This window comes from Ananas comosus, linkage group 6 (assembly GCF_001540865.1).
Source record: "Ananas comosus cultivar F153 linkage group 6, ASM154086v1, whole genome shotgun sequence".
Classification (NCBI taxonomy): Eukaryota; Viridiplantae; Streptophyta; class Magnoliopsida; order Poales; family Bromeliaceae; genus Ananas; species Ananas comosus.
The window spans coordinates 12,228,448-12,242,171 of NC_033626.1; the positions used below are offsets into that span (position 1 = coordinate 12,228,448).

The 13,724-nt window shown below is 36.7% G+C and overlaps 2 protein-coding genes across 3 annotated transcripts; one reads left to right on the forward strand and one right to left on the reverse strand.

The window, feature by feature from the left end:
* On the forward strand, positions 588-4,937 carry LOC109712072 (3-oxoacyl-[acyl-carrier-protein] synthase 3 A, chloroplastic-like). The gene is made up of 8 exons (XM_020235499.1): positions 588-1,028; positions 1,950-2,098; positions 2,905-3,041; positions 3,221-3,323; positions 3,412-3,530; positions 3,851-3,915; positions 4,023-4,242; positions 4,321-4,937. Exons 1-8 carry the CDS (start codon positions 835-837, stop codon positions 4,540-4,542), a joined length of 1,209 nt encoding a protein of 402 aa, XP_020091088.1. The 5' UTR covers positions 588-834; the 3' UTR covers positions 4,543-4,937.
* On the reverse strand, positions 5,502-9,771 carry LOC109712029 (NAP1-related protein 2-like). 2 transcript variants are annotated; one of them, XM_020235445.1, is made up of 10 exons: positions 9,552-9,769; positions 8,376-8,498; positions 8,218-8,268; positions 8,010-8,081; positions 7,791-7,904; positions 7,647-7,708; positions 7,378-7,435; positions 7,163-7,219; positions 7,022-7,066; positions 5,502-5,957 (listed from the first exon to the last, which is right to left on the reverse strand). In XM_020235445.1, the coding sequence occupies exons 1-10, from the start codon at positions 9,669-9,671 to the stop codon at positions 5,892-5,894; spliced, it is 768 nt and encodes a 255-aa protein (XP_020091034.1). In that variant the 5' UTR covers positions 9,672-9,769; the 3' UTR covers positions 5,502-5,891. The 2 variants fall into 2 exon arrangements, with proteins under 2 accessions (XP_020091034.1, XP_020091036.1); XM_020235447.1 differs by lacking the exon at positions 8,010-8,081 and having other exon boundaries at positions 9,552-9,771.

Here is a 13,724-nt window from a genome sequence, read left to right on the forward strand (position 1 = left end):
AAGAAATTATATATTACTTTTTGAGGTGTAATTCTTAATAAGCTGTACATGTAGCATTTATTTTTTATTTTTTACATCCTCCATGCACGCAAAGATGGAAAACACGGAAAGCATTATCAATTTTTGTTAACCAATTTTGATCTACACCAAACTGCTAGTGGTTTAGCGATTAATGATCTGAGATTGAGTTCATGAATACACATCGAAAGTTCTAAGATAATAAAGCCTAAGAACAAAAATTAACGAGAAAGAGAGAGAGAGAGAGAGAGAGAGAGAGGGAAAAATCAATTTTGTGCTTTCTCTTCAAAATACGTATTTTTTTTTATTTGACGCAAAATTAAAATCTTAACAACCCGATTGGACCTAATTAACCGACTCGATCCAATCCGCTCAAAATAAACAGGCCACATGATGCGAACATCGACACGTTGGCGTAACCCAAACCGAAACCGAAACCGAAACCGAAACCGAAACCGGATCGGATCGGATTGGTTTTAGTGGATCGGGTTCAAAATTGTCACCCTATATCCGCAGCGCCGTGTCCTCCAATTACTTACCAAAATTAATTTATTAATTTATATACTGAACCATCCTTGGGAACTCCTCTGCTTGTTTTCGACATCATCGTCTCCCTTCCGAGTTTCCCAAAGCTTCAGCTGCGCCATGGCGAGCCATAGATAGAGCGCGCGCTCTCTCTCTCTCTCCCCCTCTCTCTCACTCTCCTTATACCCGAGGCCATGAGCGTTGCGCTCGCTCTCTCGCATCCGATCTGAGTGAGATCTCCCCGATTGCTCCGTCCCCAACCCCTCCCTCCGATCCCAGCGAGCGATCGACATGGCGAACGCCACGGGAGTCGTCGCGCCCCACGCGACGTGCCTCCGCGTGAGGATTCGGGGGCGCCCCCTCGTAGGGCTCCTTCGGTCTCCCGCTTCCGCCAATGCGCGCGGGGCCCCGCTCCGCGCCGCCGCGGACGGGGGCGGCGAGGATCGCGCCCTCGGAACCGCGTCCGCAAAACCGCGCTTGCCGAGGTGCGTGATGCGTTTAACCGTGCTGTATCGATCGTTAGGTGTTTGGTTACCTGTTTCTCTATTGGAACTGTGTGCTTTTCTCTTGTACTGCGGAGGATTTGGTCGCCTCTTTTCTTTTCCAGCTCTTATTTTTAGGAAAGTTGGGACCTTTTTTGTAAAATTGCTGTACCTGGTGTTGTGGACTTTAGGGCCGAGCATTTAGATACTCACTGTTACTGGTAGCAGCGAAGTACATCCAAGTGATCCTCTTATGGTCCCCCAGGGATGTGCAATTTGTGAGAAAGCAAAGAGAAATAAAGGAACGGATTTTTTTTTTTTCTTTTTTGATGAGTTTACTCGAAAGGTATCCCGAGGGGATTCGGAGGTTATGAGAAATTTGTAAGATCTCAATTGTCTTATGTGGGTATAGGTTTGTATCAAATGGGGATCACACTGGTGCTTTAACAGATAATTAGATTTTTTTTTCTCTCTTTTTTTTTTTTGCAAATTTTGGAGAACTGAATAATTCGAGAATCATTTTCTGTTGTTTTAAGTTTTTCACCTTCTGGAAAAACAAAATTGTTCATTTGTAAATGTATATGACCATTACCACAGTTTGGGCCTAGTGGTGCCAAAGAGATATCGATGCAGATCTGCAAGAATTTTTCTATTTTTTAAGTTAAAACATATAGGTCAATTATGTTTTAAGATCACCAAATGGAGATTTAAAGCTTTTGTTCTATCTTGAAATTATATTGAAACTCTATTATATTCAAAACCAGCTTCAAAACCAGCTTCCATTTCTCTCTCTCTCTCTCTCTCGCATTAGGTGCCTTTGTATCCTCCTACTTTTATTTAAGAAATTTCTTCAGCTTAATGTTTCTGGCGGTTATAATTCCATTTTGAAATTTAGTCCTTTTTAACTATGAAAGATATTAACAGACTAGTAGGAATGGGTTCAAAGCTTGTTGGATGCGGATCGGCTGTGCCAAAACTTATGGTTTCCAATGACGACCTTGCAAAAATTGTCGATACATCGGATGAGTGGATCTCTGTTCGCACCGGGATTCGTAATCGACGAGTGTTGACAGGTAATTTCTATTTCTTCTTTAGCATTGAAAGATTTCTTTTTTTTTGGGGGGTTGGAGAAATAGCCATAAGTGGCATGTATGATAGTTTGAAATGTTCTAACGCATTGATTTTTATAAGAGGAACATTTGTTACTGGACTTTATATAGACGCCTTCATAATCGGAAGTAATTCAGAAGTAGGGTCATCTTTTTTTGTTCTCGTTTAGATATCCCTTCTATATGACCTTAAAAGCAGAACATTCCAGGGTCTTTAACCCTCCTTTGTACAATTATAAATGGAATTTTACTTGTCTTGATGACTCTCAGAGGTCATAAGTACTTCCCATAATAGCTTGAGCCACAATATACAAGTAGAACAACTCTATCAACCCAAACTGTGTTATAGATTTCATCGTGAGAAGAACGGTGGATTCTATTTCTTGCTTTTTCATCTTTCTCAATTTGTTATCCTCTTCTGGCGGTTGGACATTTATTTTTAAAGGGTCTCTAAATCTTTTAATTCTTTTGTGGGACCCTTTATGATGGGTCCGTAAAATTTGTGAATTCTTGCAGTGTCTCTTGTCGTACTACAGACTGAATTGGTGAAAGGCTTGAATAGTGCATTAAAATCCTAAATTTACTATTGTGAAAAGTGCTTTAATCTCAGTTTGGAAGATTTTTTTTCGCAATAAATCCAAGTTTTGTGTGGATGTTTCTATGTGATGATTCACGTTGTTGTTTTATAATGGAACTAGGTCAGCGTATTTTTTATGCTCATGTTGCATAATTTTTTACAACTATTTTATACAACTAGCTTATTTTGGCAGGGGATGAAACATTGAGTGGGCTTGCGATGGAGGCAGCAAAGGGGGCTCTTCATATGGCTCAAGTAGATCCGGATGATGTTGACCTTCTCATCATGTGCACATCCACTCCAGATGATCGTTTCGGATGTGGTGCTCGGGTATATGTTTTGTTGGCCAAGTGATGATATATTATAATTATACGTAGGACAATGCTATCTGTGATCTTTAATTTGTCTTAACTGTTCTTTTTGGGATGTGGATCTTCCTTTTGTTTTTCTGTTGTTCGTATAAATGAATTATCTCAACAATGTCCTTTCAATGACAAACGTAAATTCAGGTCCAAAGAGACTTAGGTTGCAAAAATGCTTGGGCATTTGATACGACAGCTGCCTGTAGTGGGTTTGTTGTGGGACTAATCACAGCCACTCGTTTTATCAAAGGTAACTCTGCCCTTTTCTTCATTGTGTAAAGAGTTGGTCTTCAATGTCTCTATGTCTGCTATAATGTAATCTGTTGCTTTTATTATAGGTGGTGGATTTCAGAATATCCTAGTGATAGGTGCAGATGCTCTTTCTCGTTGTGTGGATTGGACGGATAGAGGTACATGCATTCTTTTCGGTGATGCCGCTGGTGCCGTATTGGTCCAGGTAATCATTTCGATAGCCTTCTATCTAAAGAAACATCTCTGAATGACTACCTTATTCATGTTTTGTCTGATTCCTTTGTAGAACTTTTTCCAGAATACGATATCTTGCTGCTTTTATTTGTTGATATTTATGTAGGCTTAAGTTTCACAACCTTTCACGTCAGGTGGTAATTATTACCTTTCTAGTGTTTTGGGATATAGTTCTCTTCTTACTCTCACAGAAACACACTCATGTCGAAATCGTATCTAATTTTGTTTGCACAATGATGCTTAACCTGCAGTATATCTTCCTTTTAAGTCGGTCGTTTTACCTCTTGGCAGGCATGCAATGGTGATGAAGATGGCTTTCTAGGCTTTGACGTGAACAGCGATGGCAATGGTCAAAAGTATGGACTGAAATTCAAATTTCCTAAGCAGAAAATAGTTTGCTTAATATTTGTTCCTTGACGTAATAGAATCACCTATTGTCCTTTGTCTTTCTGCTTAATTGCAGGCATCTAAATGCCGTAGCCAAGGAGGATGGTGCTGATGCACTCTTAAACAGCAACGGTGCACCACTTTTTCCTCCCAAGAAATCGTCCTTCTCTTTTATCCAAATGAATGGAAAGGAGGTCTTTCGATTCGCAGTGCGGTGCGTACCGCAGTCCATTGAATCCGCGCTCGAAGAAGCCGGCCTTTCTACTTCTAGCATTGATTGGTTGTTACTTCATCAGGTGATCAATTTTGCCCAATGCATTATTCATATGAATCTGTGGCTGATTCCTTGAAAGTACATATAAAAACATTTACAGGCGAATCAGCGAATCATAGATGCAGTTGCCAGCCGATTGCAGATCCCTGGAGAAAAGGTCATCTCAAATTTGGCCAACTATGGTAATACTAGTGCTGCATCTATTCCTTTGGCATTGGATGAAGCGGTCCGGAGTGGCAAGGTGAAGGCCGGTGATACGATTGCGGCTGCTGGTTTTGGAGCCGGGCTTACATGGGGTTCGGTGATCATGAGGTGGGGTTAGGTTAAGATAATCTGAATCGACGAGGAAGTTGGAAGTGTTAGGGCATTTGATCACAGATTCCTGGCCCAGTTTGGCTAACGGCACCACGAATCAGTCCGAGAGGGATCCTTCCAAGTTCCGCCCTCCCCTCTTTTATGGTTCCCGCGTTCTTTCTCCTATTTTCTGTGAAGTCATTTGTATCAAGTTTTGTTCTCTTCAGTTATTCCCTTGTCATAATGAGGTGTTGGATATTTATATGCTGGAATGCAAGTCAATTGCTCATGTTGCGTTTTGCCCTAAATTCGATCAGTTTGGCAGAATAATTCTTTTACTTAATTGTTGAACTTTTGGCTCCATGCCAACATGTCACTGCAGAGTAAATGAGCTGGCATGAATTCGATCGTTTTCTTAGAATTGAAGTACATTTGGTTTATGGAGTTCAGCAGGAGTGCTTCTAATAGAACCAACCAAGCATTTGATGTTATTAAAATTTTCATTATTAGATTTATTCTTTGACTATTTTTTATCCATTATATTATATTATTCAACCTATCACCCACTCAATCTTAAAAAATCAATGTCATCTTAACCGCACATTTTTTTCATCCAAGTGTCAAAAATTTGATTTGGTGCTATTAAGAAATATTTCAGCCTAATTTTTATAATTATGATTGTGCAAATAATATCCGCTGCATGCTGACATTTTTTTAACCCTTCAAACAAGTCATTGGCTGTTTTTACCGCTCACCTCGGTTTCAAAGCAGTCGACTTCATGCGTGGAAAAACTGCTATGGCTTGCACCGGCACCATCAAAGGTACGAACCGACAACAAGAAACCATATTCATTAAAGCATCAGGTAAATATTAGATTATGGTCAACGAAATAAAATCATAGATTCATTGGTCTTTTAGCAATGCGCCAATTAATTGGCCATTTAACAACTCTTCAGCGTAAGCCGTTTAAATCAAATCCAATCAAATAACATATGTTAAACAAGTTTAATTTCGGCCCTAACCGAGAATGAAATAATCCCAAACTATACTCCCAAAACTATACTCCAATTAGATGTAAGTTCAACAAAAGGGAGAAAAGAAAACGCAAAAAAGTCGAGAAACAGAATACAGGGAGCAGTATACTCGGGAAAGATAAAAGATAAGTTTAAGGCCTAGAATGAGAGATATCTGCTGCTTACTTCTACTCAAAATAAACTTAAAGGCTTCTGCATAGATGGACAAATTTAACAAGACTTGCAGTTAAGTTACGAACAGAAAATGGCATCTGCGAAAATAAAACCCGATGATCAAACAGGCTCCTCTGTTTCTCTTCTTTTTTAGACCATAAATTTGCCCACGCCACATGCAAGAAGGGTTTAGTTGTCTTCGTCGTCATTATCGTCTTCGTCGTCATCCTGATCTCCATCCTCGTCTCCAGATCCCTTGCGACAGGAAAGGAAAAGGTTGATGATATAGTAAGTCAATAACACCAAAATAGAATGCGGGCACAACTGATATCTCCTGGAAGGAAAGAAAAGGAGAGAGATACAACAAGACAAACGAAATAAGAAGTAAATGACAATAAGAAAGGCTGACTTTTTTCAGTGCATTCGCCACAAACTAAGATTTTCTGCTGCTAATGACACATGAAAGTCCAAGAGAAGTAGGCCTCTCAACAGTTCCTTTTCAAGGACAAGCATGGAAATGAAAAATGAAGAATATAGCGTATTAAAGATTGTATGCCAAAACCAATATTTAGTGAGCTCAATTTTACGAAGAACATCGAGAAGACAAACTGATAGAACTCCATTCCTACCGACTTAAAAGTTAAAACAGTTGGGTTTTGACTTCAGCATCCTCGAAGGATAGAAAAATTGGCAATATTATATAAAAAAACTGGAGAATAAACCAATGACTTGCTCGAACAGATGACCGATGATCTGTTTGTACCATTTATATTGCAGCATGGTACAGGGTCTAAAGTCATGGAAAGCAAGCGAAATTAAGAAATCAACTTCTTTTTTCCTCAAACCACAAATTTCAAGTTGACCATCGGAGAGTCTATAATTCAATCAAAATATGTTCATACTCTTACGAAATATATAGAAATATATAAGTAAACATCACAGCAGAGGGACCAGACATTTAAAGCTTTTATATGGAAAAACAAGTGACGAGATTAATACTGGCACCACTTGAAACCACAAGAAAATATATATTGTAATAAAATAAAGACACATGCATGAATAATAATCAAATCACTAAAGGACTTATTTTTTCGGTTCATGGGTGTTTGCTAAAGATATTTAATAGGAAGTGGATGTGCATAGCATATGGCAGCTAACTAAGAAAATACAACGACATGAAATCATATAAAACTAACGGTTGGACCCAACGGCTGCTGAGATATAATATAAAGGTGAAATGAAATTTCAAAAGCCAATCCTAGGAGGTTCAGATCTAGAATAATTGATTAGCTATATATCTAAACAACAAAAACATTTACCTCTTCGTCGTCATCCTCCTCCCCATCAAAATCCTCATCAGCCTCCTGCACATATACAAATATTAGAAAAGGTGCGAAAGTCTCGGTCAACAAATGCTTGGGAAGAGAATAAGAAAATTATACCAAGAGCCTGGTACTCACATTATTGAAGTACTTCAATGGATTCGGCCACAAATCTTCCTTGATTATCTCAGCTACCTGCACATATGGATGTTGCAAAGTACATGATAAAAACAGAAAAGACAGAGAAGCTAAGGAAATTGCTATAGTCCAAACTATGTGAAAAGGAATTTTTTTGGACTGTACCAAATTTCTTAAATAGATAGATAAAAGGATAGCAAGTTAGCACACTTCACCTCATCAACTCCATCTGAAAGATTTTTCTGTTGCGTCTCACTGAACCAGCTAAAGAAACTGCATAAAAAGAGGAAACAAAAACAGAAAATGACAGTCTACAACTGCACAGCATTTATGCTTACATCTTGCGTGAATTTCTAGTCAGGCCAGTAAAAAAAGAATGTGTGGATTCAACAGTTGCATCACAATATATAGACTACGTAGCTGAATCTAACAGGGTAATATTCCAGTCAGATTTACTTAAAAATCGAAAGAAAAAAAAAACCACCTCTCTTCTGCAAAAGGTCGCTTGCTCCCCTTCTTCTCATGTGCATCACCGTTAGCAAGATCCTTGATATTTTATGACAATCAAATTATAAATCTGTTCCAGGCTGAGAAAGTTAGATGTAGACGCATGTAAGATAGGCCTTACCATACCCTCCTTCCATTTAATAGCCGTGCCACTTATATTGGTTGTTCCTTCCTCAGTGAATGAATATGTCTTTATCAGCTTTGTGTCTTCAAAGTAGGGGTTAGGGGAGAAGTTCTGAAATTGAAAGCACCATAGTAAATAATAGGGTGAAAAGGAACTGGAATTAACTTGTTATGGTCAGTACAAAAAGAAGCGGTCAGTAGAAATACGGGAACTCACAAATATAATGGAATAGCCTGATTTCACGTCTTTAGAATCCTCAACATCTAATGAAGCCAAAAATTTGAAAATCTATATCCAAAAAAGAATTTAAGGAGTTTAAGCACTGCAACAACTTAATAAGGTCCCTCATCATATAACGGTGCACATATAATTGATAGATTTGATCCCAAAACTTCACCATACTAAACAACGGGAGCATGCATACCTTCTGGTCTTCTTCAGTGATGAGTTCAGAAAGAGCAGGATGACTAAGAAACTGCAAAGTAGGATATAAGATCACAAAGTAAAAAGAGAATACAAAACATATTCAAGTACAAAAATATACTCCAAAGTCAAATTAGATAGCCATAAAGAGTTGCATACCGCAGTTAACCAGAAGTCCGGGATGGATTTGATAATCTCATTCCGTCTTAAATAGACAGGTCTGCGAATCTCATTATATTTCTGCTCTACCTCCAAAACTTTATCACTTGCCACCTCATTAACCTATTACCACGAAGAGGTCAGTATACGCAGACATGTTAAATAATCGCGTTAAATTTGAAGAGCCAATACAACCAATATAATATATGCTGGAGGAACTAGCCAAAATACAGTGAGAAGAAAAGCAGAAATAGTTCTAAATGAAGAAATATGCTTCTCATTTGGCCAAAACTAACTAAAAGTGGCTAAAAGTCCATATCGATTAGATTAGAGTAAAATGATTCAATATTAGAATATTAACTAGCTTTCAGCTCCGGTTCTTAGGTTAATAATAGTTAACAATAAAGATACTTTTCAACATGAAAGCACCCATCAAAGATAATGATGGAAGCTTTAAGGTACTATTTGTTAATAATAGTTAACAATAATGATACTTTTCAACATGAAAGCACCCATCAAAGATATTGATGGAAGCTTTAAGGTACTATTTGTGGATCACTTCGAGAGTTACTTGCTGCTCGCACATTTGTGGAAATTTTCATAATTCTTCTATAAATCCCCTTAGATCATTATGTGCATTCCCCAACTATAATTTCAACAGTGCTATTTCCAATGTATGAACACCGCAAAATCAGCTTCCACTGACCTTTGGAGGAAAGGTAAATTTACAAGCCAATAACAGCTATCTTTGCACACACAAAAAAAAGGCAACAAGGATGTAAATGATCATTGCCACATGATTCACTACTAAAAACATATTTACACACATTTGCCTTTGATAAGATCATATCTACATTGAAAGGAGCACAAACCTGAATACTCCAAAGCCAGCGATCAATACCCAAATTTCAAACACACAAAGAAATAAGACATAAATTACTCTTAACTGCAATCTAACCTTCAAAATCTAACAATTAGCAACAAATATTAGAAGATAAACCAAATCCCACGCACCATTCCTACCCATAATCCTAAAAGAACAACATTTCAACCCGGTCAATAAATCAACAATACAAGATTCACAATCCACCGAATCCAAACCAAAAATCACGAATTGGGCGAAAATCTGCAACGAATACGACGAAAACAAGGAGAGCGACTGGGCGAATTGATCACCTTCTCGAGCTCATCCTGTATCTCCTGTAGCTTTTCAATCGATAGCACGAGCTCCCCGTCGACATGATCGGCTTCTTCGTTCTCCGCGACCTTCGTCTTCTTCCCCTTGTCCGCCACCATGGTCGCACCCCCAATTCCCCTAAACCCTAACCCCCAATTCCCCCGAGAGAGAGAGAGAGAGAGAGTAAAAGAGAGAGAAAGAGGAGAGTGGTGTAGCCGAGGGTGAGAGAGAGCTTTTTCTCGGACCAGAAGTTCCCGCATTTATATACCCCGTCTCGGGCGTTGGATACGATTCTCCGCGGTAACATTACTCCGCGCACGCACTACCAGTACGAGGTTCATCTGGACCGTCCGTTTCGCGCTCGACCGTTCGGGGAGGGGCGGTGATCTTACCATGAATCCCGTGTACTTGGAGTGGGCCCCAGCGGGCCCACAGTTGAGGTCCGCAGCGGGAGATGTTTAAAACCCTAACCCTAGAACGAACGATCGTGATCGTCGTCTACCCTGGATTGGGCCTGGGCTTGACCGTTGGATAAGTCCTTTTTACTAAATCAGCTGATGATCGAATTTATATTGGGCCGGCCCGGGACAGGGGCTTTTTTTGGGCATCATGGGCCAAATGAGTCCAATTTGCTCGGCTCATGCGCCGGTTTTGTGTAGCCCATCTTAGGCTCAACTTACTACATCTCAAATAAGTTTGAGAACACATTCTCTAATTTTCCTCTTTTTTTTTTCAGAGAAATATAACATGCTAATTCATTTTATATATATATATTTTTAAAATTTAGCTGAAAATATGAACTAACTGGATTGTGAACTAGAGATTTTAGACTCCGATCATCAAATCCTCTGTAACTTGCGCTAAGAACGATCAATCTAAATACCGTTCTTTTTCTATGCTTAAAAATTCCCAACAAATTTCAAAAGTCTCCAAAAGTTATTAAAAAAAAACAAAACACTCTTTGATAAAGTGTTTTTTGAGTTGTTCTATTAGGAGAACTTGTTAATATAAGCCTAATGTTTTTTTTTTTTTTTTGTGATAATAAACATTCGTTAATTATTTGTTTGGCTTTTGAGGTTCTGATCTTATTTCAATCTTTGCACCATAAGTTCTATTTTTTTTTTTTCCTTTATGAAATATTCTACTTAAATTTATTGACAGCAAAAACAGAAATAGAAATGAGACCAAATGGATTTTATAACAGTGATAGAAATTAATTATGGGAACAAAATGCGTAGCATCTAAGATTAAAGAAAATGACTTGGTAAGCATCATTAGAAAATGATTAAGATGTTGAATGTAGAATTATCAAAATGATGCGAATCGATCAGAGATACAATCATACAAACTTAATTTCTTCTGGACACGATCATCTCAGTTAATTAATTGTTAATCATGATGCTAAATCCCTAACAACGTAAGTAGATTTTAGGTCTTCATATCCTAGGAACTAATTAATAACATCCGGGTTATTATTCATGGTCTTTCAAAAATATGAAGGTCTCCATATTTGTAAGTTATTTTTAATGATGGAACACATGATTCCGCGATCGCTTCGTTTAGACATGATTTACTATATTAGAACTATTTAGAAATCAAATTTCATAATTTTTTAACTTTATTTTTTCGGTGAACATATAGTCTCAAAATAAATGACTGAAAATAAAAATTCTATAAAAATATAGTGATAAAAGAATTAAATTTTAAATCAGAAGTATTGATCTTACTCTTAATAGTAAGTAAAAATTTTTATTAAAATATCACGTAATTTAAATTGTTTCTACACTGTTGAATTTACAAATTAACAGCCATATCGGCCATTAAAACAGTTATTTTTGAAATTCTTTTATTACTTGATAAATGATATCGTTATGAAATTTAGTTTTTAAATAATTCTAATAGTGTAAATCATATCTAACGGAATCAATTATCGAATCGAATATTTCATCATCGAAAATGTTTTACTTATCATTATATATATATATTATTATATATATATATATATAGAGAGAGAAGGAGAGAGAGAAGAAGAGAGGTGAGAGATAGAAGAGTAGAGACTCGAGAGAGATGAGGATCAGAGAGAGGAGAGGAGTGAGGAGAGAGCTAGGTTTCGCTATACTAGTTATGTACCGGGCTTCGGTTATATGATTTTGTTTTTCAATCTTAGGGTATTTTAAATCAACGATCCACACCATTAAAACTGATCTAGGTATTAAAATTTTAGAAATAAATTTTATTATTTGTGAATCTTTAATTTGAACATCTTGAAATCGCAACAAGACTATAGTATACAGAGCTCAGAACTATTAGATAATATAGTAGCTACATTCATATATATATACACAAACGGAGAGAAAGAGAGAATTATCGAATCGAATTTCATAATCGAAATGTTATAATATTATATATATATATATATATATATATATAGGCTGGGGCTACTATACTCATATGAGTATAGAGCCTATTGTACTCATAAGTTTTCAACCGTTCAGATGAAAAAATGTATGGTTAGGATGAAGTGATTATGGTTAGGTTGATAGTGGGCCCCCTAGGGTTGAGTGGGTGGTTGGTTGAATAGTATAATCTAACGGGTGAAAATGATTAAAGGGTAGATCTAACAGCCAAAAATTTATGAGTACAATAGGCTCTATACTCATAAAAGTATAGTAGCCGGACTCTATATATATATATATATATATATATATATATAATTGAGCTAGAATATTTTTAGAAGTATCATCTCATTGGTACTTCTAAGTTTCTAATCCTTGGATCTATTTCTTGATTATTAATAGCCTTTGAATCAAATACTATTCTACTTATCACCACTACCATCATCATCTTAATTTTATATCTCTCCATTTAAAAACTAAAAACTCAAAAGTACCAACCCATTAGTATTTTTGGGTTATATATAGAGAGAGAGAGAGAGTACACGTGTATACGAGGAGCATTTACCTTTCTTCGAGCTTCCAAGGTTGACCATGTGGGCATCATTTCCTTGACTTTTTCTTTCCGAAACGTATTTGATCGACATGACACGGCACTACTTAATTTGACCCTAAACTGATTGGTTGAGAAATTCAAAAGCCAACTAAATACTTTTATCATACTAATAATTGGGATGGTGCTGTACGCCTGTATCTAAGATACCATTTGGATGGGGTAGAAGGGAGGGAATAAGACCTGGTGCCCTCCCTTATATCCAAACAAAAAATAAAATTGGTGGAAACAATTATTTCCACTCCTTAGATGGAACAAACTTGTTCCAGAAACAAGCTTCCCATTCTAGAGGTTGGACGGTGTGATTTTCAGAATGAACAAATCTGATTCTTTTTTGGGAATCCGTAAGATTAAGTAGCTTACGAATTAGTGGGTGGAGTATTTTTTGGAGACTATTTTTTTTTTTTTTCACCCCATTTGAGGCTTGTGTTGTCTCGCTTTTGTAGTTTAGTTCACTTATTCAATGAATGAAACAAGTAGCATACTATTTTTTTCTCAAAAAAAAAAAAGGAAAGCTCTTTGAATTCTTAACGTAATACTTCCGAGCAGAAGAAAAGTATTCTGTAAACGGCCGTAGGACGCGGGTCGAACTATTCAAGAAAATCCTTCATAAGCTCAGCCTCAAGCTGGTCGTGCAGAATCATAGACAAGTATTTTGGTTTCATCTCAAATCTTAGGATCTATTTGATTTTTTTGGAAAATAGTAGAAAACTATTTTCTAAAAAAAAGTTATACCTTTTTTCTCTTAGTTTTTGTTGTTCAATTCGACGGAAAAGAAAAGTAGTTTTTTATATATACGTGTTTGATTGGTTAAAAAAAATTTTAAAAATAGTTTCTTATTTCTATTTCACTTGTTTGGTTTGTTAAAAAATTTGGTTTATATTTACCTTCGATAAAAGAAGAGTGTGATTATCAATTTTTTAAAATTTAATATAATACTCCCAAATTTTCTATAACATTATTAATAAATAATTAAATAAAAATAAATTTTAATCATATTTTGGTATAGATAAAATAGTTTGATAAAATAGAGCTGGTATAGATATGGAGGTAGTTTTTAGAGATGTCATAAATGAAAAATGAGAGGGGGTGTGCAGTGTGCAACTAAACAGTAACAATAAGGGAGAGAAGGAAGTTATTTTATTTTGCGGGAGCTTTTTTTTTTG